Source organism: Numida meleagris, chromosome 23, assembly GCF_002078875.1.
Source record: "Numida meleagris isolate 19003 breed g44 Domestic line chromosome 23, NumMel1.0, whole genome shotgun sequence".
NCBI lineage: Eukaryota > Metazoa > Chordata > Aves > Galliformes > Numididae > Numida > Numida meleagris.
This window is the reverse complement of record NC_034431.1, coordinates 522,984-528,983: the sequence shown is the minus strand read 5'-3', so window position 1 is coordinate 528,983 and position 6,000 is coordinate 522,984. Positions and strand designations below refer to the sequence as shown.

The window sequence follows — 6,000 nt, the reverse complement described above, 5'->3', positions numbered from 1 at the left end:
GTGGGACACGTGTGGGACACGTGTGGGACACGTGTGGGACACGTGTGGGACACGTGTGGGACACGTGTGGGACACGTGTGGGACACGTGTGGGACGCTTTGGGGTGCTCTGAGTGCCCCACGTTGATTTTTCCCACTCTCAGGACACGCTGGCAGCGAGGAGGAGCCTGCCCCACGCACGGCAGATGGATTGATGAGCAATCAGGCTCATTGCTGGCTGGGCAGGAGGGGAAATGCTGAAGCTGAGATTAGAGAGGAAATCAAGACAGAGGTTTCTTCCGCACAGCGAGGTGTTGTTATTATCATCAAAACCCCAGAGTGTTGAAAAACAATCAAACCCCGGTGGCAGCGACCTGTGCATTGCAGCGAGTGCAATCAGACGCCAAACGTGTCCTTGTCTGGGACTCGAGCCTGACATCTCCAGCTCTTCAAATTTGGGAGAAGGTGGCAATTTGGTCTCGCTGCTTGTTTATTGCTGAAGGAAAGGATTAGCAACCTTGGCACCAAGCGCTGCTTGCACTCGTGGTGGGAAGCCTTCAGGGATGGAAACCTGGGACAGCGGCTCCCACAGCGCTTCTGCAGACAGCTCCGAAAGAAGAGGAGCTGCACCTGGCAGCTGCTTAATGAAAGCTTTGAAGAAGACCTGTGGAGCCCTTTAGCAGAGGTGTTAATTACTAATTGCGCCTGGGATAAAATAGGCTCACCCAAGCATGGCAGGAGGCCTGCCACTGTAGAATAATATATCTGTACCTGTAATTGGTGCGGTGATCTCCAGGGGTTGCAGGGAGGATGCTCGGTGAGCAGCCACACCTTCAGCTCTGTGCTGGGCTGCTCCCGGTGCCACCAGGGCTCCCGTGTCCCTTCTGTCACCTGAGGGCTGCTCCTTGCATAGGGCCCAGCTGCAGGGCCATGGGCGGGGATGCTGGGTGCATTGGTGACGTGTGGCCAAGGGACACATTACGAGAGGAGTAACCCCATAGATCACCAGGATGGAAATTTACTTTTAATAGGGCAATAATTTGCTTGGTGCATCACGCTGCAGCGGGGCAGGGAGCAGCAAGATGCTACATCACTTCTCAACAGGCTGTCGCTCTTGGGCAGGCACCAAGGTAACAGTGTGCTCCTCCCTCCCCCCATAAGGGATGCAGAAGGGCACGGGGTGATGCTCGTGGGCAGCTGCTGTTTGGGGATGTGCAGGGACGGCCCCATTGCAGCGCGAGCCATGCTGGCAATAAAACAACAGAACCGTTCTCTGAGCAATTTGTAGCAATTAATAGCCATTCCCAGGAATGAAGCGTTAATTAATTCATTCTGCGAGCCATGCATTTATTTAAGGTATTTGTGGGTGTTCTCGGTACTTTTATTAAGCAATTAAAACGCGTCCGAGAAAATATTTATCTATCTTAAGTCACTCTTAGTAAACACAGTTTATATGGCAAGCAACTGCTTCATTTTGCATTGTTAATTAAAAATCCTGCACTCGGAGCAGCCCCTCTGTGCGGAGGGCACGGCCCGAGCAGGGGGCAGGATGCTGCTGTTGCTGCACGGTGCTGGTGAAAAACAATGAATGGAAGGAGGGGAATGGCACTAAGGGACAAATCTGTCCCAGCCAGAGCTCCTTGCCACGGGGAAATGCTCATTGCCCTGCAGTGCTGTTGGTCGGAGTGGCCAGGATGGCACCCGCAGCCCCGGCGCTGCCCAGCTTGGAGAGCAGGGAGGCAGCTGAAGCACCGAGCGAGCAGGCTTGTGCATTCACACCTCTCTCATCCAGGCGGCACCGAACCAGCCTGGTGTCACTTGGGAGGGCTGTTACATGACAGGGCTACAAATTCCCCTAAACAGCTTGTTCGCACATGCCATTCGTTGAGGAATTACAAGTCCTCTCGCTGCAGACAGAGGAATTTATTTGCTGCGGGGAGCTCAGCCAGATGAAGTGCACGCCGGCGGAGCTCCGCTGCATCCCGCTGCGCTATGGGTGCGTGGTGTTGTCCTGCAGCCCACTGCGGGCAACGTGAGCCCCAGAAGTGGGCTCCTGCTCCTGGGCTGCTGGGTGAAATCCCCCGGGAAGAAGAATGGGCTCCTGGAGCTTGGATCAAAATCCTCGTTTTGAACTTGGTTTTCCCCCATCGCTGGGGTTGATGCAGGAAGCGTTGAACTGGGGGGCACTTGGCGCTGCCCATGAAGAAGGATCCCCATGGAGCTGCAGAGAGCTCGGGAACACCGAATGGAACTCATGGCCCTCACCCAGGCGTGCAGCACACTCAGCTTTGGGGAGAAAGGCAGCAGCAAAATGAGAGAAATGCGTCAGGAGGTCGTAGAGTCGTGGAATGGATTGGTTTGGAAAGGACCCGCAGGTAAATGGATGTGTCTGGCACAGACCCATGGAGGCACGTTGGCCGTGTGTAAATGCCTTCAGGGAAACGCTATAAATGCAGGAAGCTCCCAAGGGTGGTAGGAGAAGGGCTGGAAGCAGTAGGGCGAGGGAGAGAGGTGTTGGGAAGAAGGTGAGGGGATGAAACAAAGGAAGGGGCGAGGGCCTGGGCCCCAAATCAGCATCCCAGTGCTGCTGGAAGGGGACCAGGCAGCCGTCCACCTGCGGTTTCATGGCAGGTGAAGATGAAGCAAGGAAATCCCCTTCAAGGCTTTGAGCCGAGCTTGCCGGCACAACTTAATAAAGAGGTAGCAGAGGTGGAAATTGCAGGCTGGGCTCCCCAGATCAAAGCCGACGAGCTCTGCCCTCTAGGCCGCACCGACCTGCAAGGGGAGAGAGCAACAAAACGGGCCGGGGGAGGCCGGGCCCCCCCATGCATCCTGGCTGGTTTGGAGGATGCGTGCTGGGAAGCAGGCACACTGAGCTGATGGCCCCGGGCAGGACCTGCGCATCCTCCGCGTCTTCTCGGCTGCATTTTATTTACATTCCACTTATAAATAATTACTGAGAGGTTAATAGGTGAGCGAGGCACGTTACGGGCTTGTTAAAACCAGGAGGAACTTGCCTTCTGGCTGTCTGCGAGCACATCGTGAGGAGCTTTACAGGAGGGTTATCAGCCATCGTTATTAAAAACCGATTTGACATTATAAAAGATCCATACCGCTTGTTCAGCCACATTGATTTAGCAGTGTTAAGCCTTGGAAAACTGGAGCAAGAACCTTGATCTCTGCTGAAGCACGAAAAATTGCTGTTTGTGACACATCTCCGCGCTCGGCAAAGCCAGTTTTGCAGAAGCGATGGGTTTTGAACACGCACATAAAGCATCGGGTGAGGTTGCTTCACACGTGTTTTCCTGGGCTGCTGCAAAGCTATGGAAGCTCTGCCCTCTGGAAATGTGCTCCCTGTGCTCCGCAGGCCTGGCGAGGTGGGCTGCTGCAGAGCATGGCGCTGTGCGTGGCAGCGGGCGCCAGCAAGCAGGAAGGTCCTGCCCTGTCGGTCGCTGCAAGGAAATGATGATCTTGGGTGATCTCCGTGGTCTTTTCCAACCTTAATGATCCCAGGGTTCTGTGAAGTGGCTTTGTCTGCCTGGTGCAGGCAGCAGGACCCAGTGGGCTGCAGAGCCTGGAGTGTGCCTGGATGGGGACATCGAGGACCATAGCAAAGCTTTGGTTTCTTTACATCTGGAAGGAGGAAGGCAGCACCCAAATGCCATTTACCTTTGGAGCAGCGTCTGGAAGGTGTCACTTGTGCTGATTTTCCCACACCAGGAGCTTCCCTCATCGATCGCAGCCCCTAAAAATCCAAGCAGCATCTCCTGATGAATTATTGAAGGGGAATCCGGAGAGGAAGGCAGCGTAGGGAAGCTGGAGCGGTCAGTCAGCATCCATTAGAGGTGTGAAGATAAATGAGAAGAGAGAGCAGATAAGTGCATACAAAGCAGCTCCCATCTGTGCTGCTAATACCTCCCTTCTGAACCACTCGTGTCGTTGGCTGCGGGGTGCTGCCTCACAGCTCGACCGTCCTCATCCCATTAGGATCCTGGGCCATGGAGATTTGTCTGTCTGTCTGTCCTCCTCTATCCAGCACATCCCCTGTTCCCAAGCGTCCCACCAGAGGAGAGCCGCCCCAACACAACCACATCAGCAGTTGCTCGGGGAAATCCCCTCCCTTCTAATGTACCCATCGCTCATTTGGGGAGGTTTATTCTATTTTCCTCCGCTTGCTTTCCCTTCCTCCCAGGAGCGGCCGGGATTTCGCGCCGCATGACAGCATCTCCCATTTCCTCCACCCGCGCCGGAGTGGCAGGTTGCCAGATGGTGCCCCGTTAGGTCACATTTGCTCATTGTTTGGCAAACAGCGGCTTAATTCAAGTGCTGAGTTGACAGCTTGTTCTCCGAGACAATTTGCAAGTTGTAGTGCCAGCTTGGCTTTCCAGGGTGATGTTATTTCAGCTGCCTTCAAGGGATGAAGTTCTTTCTCACTAGAAAAAAAAAAAAAATAGAAGAAAAGGGGGAAGGGGGTGAAAGCAGGATGAAGCTGAAAAGGTTTTTAGTGCTTTTGGGGTGGGCAGACTGGCAGTGTTGGTTGGCAAGGGAAGGGCACCGCGTTCCCTATGAGCACGGACTGTCCTCATCCCATCCCTGCTGTCACTGGCAAATGGAAAGCAGTGCAACATCATTCTGCTTCCGTGTCCTGCAGGTGGGCAAAGAAAGGCCAGGTGATAAAGGAAGCGTCCGGTGACTTTTATGAAACCATCGTGGACCACACGTTCTTCTTTGAGCCCGTCTCCTGCGAGGTCACCAACGCGCTGGGCAGCACGAACATCAGCAGGACCGTGGACGTCTACTGTGAGTAGTCTGCCCGAGCCATGGCTGCGGGGCGTAGCTGGAGAGGGGCCACCACCTTCCCTGAGCAGGATTTGTTGGGCTCTCACTTCATTCCTGGGGCCGTGGTCTCCTCCTGCCTCACACAGCCCTGCTGGAGGCTTCCTGGGGTCTTTGGGGCTGCAGGGTGCCATGGGTTGGGGGTCCCGCATGGCTGTGTCCCTTTGGTACACCAACACCGATGGGTCTGCTGCTCCTCCTGGCACGGTGACCTCCCTGCTTGGGGGTTTCTGATGGGGTAACACTGCTCTGCTCTGTGCAGTTGGGCCCCGGATGGCGACAGAACCGCAGTCCCTGCTCGTCGACCTGGGCTCCGACGCCGTCTTCAACTGCGCCTGGACTGGGAACCCCTCGCTCACCATCGTCTGGATGAAGCGGGGCTCGGGCGTGGTAAGGGTCGCTGCAGGGCGGTGGGACCCCGGGCTCTGCCTGGATCCCCCCCCCTGCTTCGGTGAAACAGGACGGTGCTCTCAGACATCTGATCTGATTTTGGGTGGCTCTGCGTGGGGCCAGGAGCCGGGCTCGATAATTCTCATGGGGCCCTTCCAGCTTGGGATGTTCCGTGATTCTGTGACCCTGTAAGGCAAGGGCTGGGCGCGTGCATGGGGCAATCACTGCTTCCATTGCTGGGGTGTTCTTCCCAAACCATCACAGCCTCGGACAAGCCATCCCCTGGGATGCAATCACAGCCTTGGGCAAGCTGAGAGCTTGAGGCAGCCGAGGAATCCCACTGGGTCTGTAATCCCCGCTGGCTTCCCATCCCACAGCGGCAGCTCTTGTTTCTCTTGGTTATTACTGTGATTTGCACGCAGGCAGTGCTCTCACACCACAAAGCTGCTATTCCCTTTTCTCAAACCTTACAGAGCAGTGCAGGGAGCTGTGCATGGGGGGCTTCCTGACCCTCACTGCACAGCCCCAGCCACACTCCAGGACTCTCCTTTACCTGCACATATCAGCACACAGAGCTGCCTTCTCTGCTTCCATTTGGCCAGTTCTGGCTTGGAGCCTCCGGGCAGCTCCAGCTCAGTCCTTGGCCATGGGCACTGTGCAGTATTTTGAGAAGGAAGGAGGGGTGAGGGGCTGCAGTGTGCAAAGTCCTGGGAGAAAGGCGAGAGCAACCAAGAGGAATTAGCCCCAGGGTGTGCATTTCCAGCATGGGTAATTGGAAACACTGCTCAAAAGCCAC

The 6,000-nt window shown here is 55.6% G+C and overlaps 1 protein-coding gene across 3 annotated transcripts in view; it reads left to right on the top strand.

Moving 5' to 3' along the window:
* Positions 1 to 6,000, top strand: part of KIRREL3 (kin of IRRE like 3 (Drosophila)) — a 238,122-nt gene that overhangs the window by 220,734 nt on the left and 11,388 nt on the right. For all 3 annotated transcript variants that reach the window (XM_021376185.1, XM_021376183.1, XM_021376182.1), the window contains exons 8-9: positions 4,630 to 4,778; positions 5,077 to 5,204. In XM_021376185.1, coding sequence (XP_021231860.1) covers positions 4,630 to 4,778; positions 5,077 to 5,204 — 277 coding nt within the window. The remainder of the gene's footprint in view (positions 1 to 4,629; positions 4,779 to 5,076; positions 5,205 to 6,000) is intronic.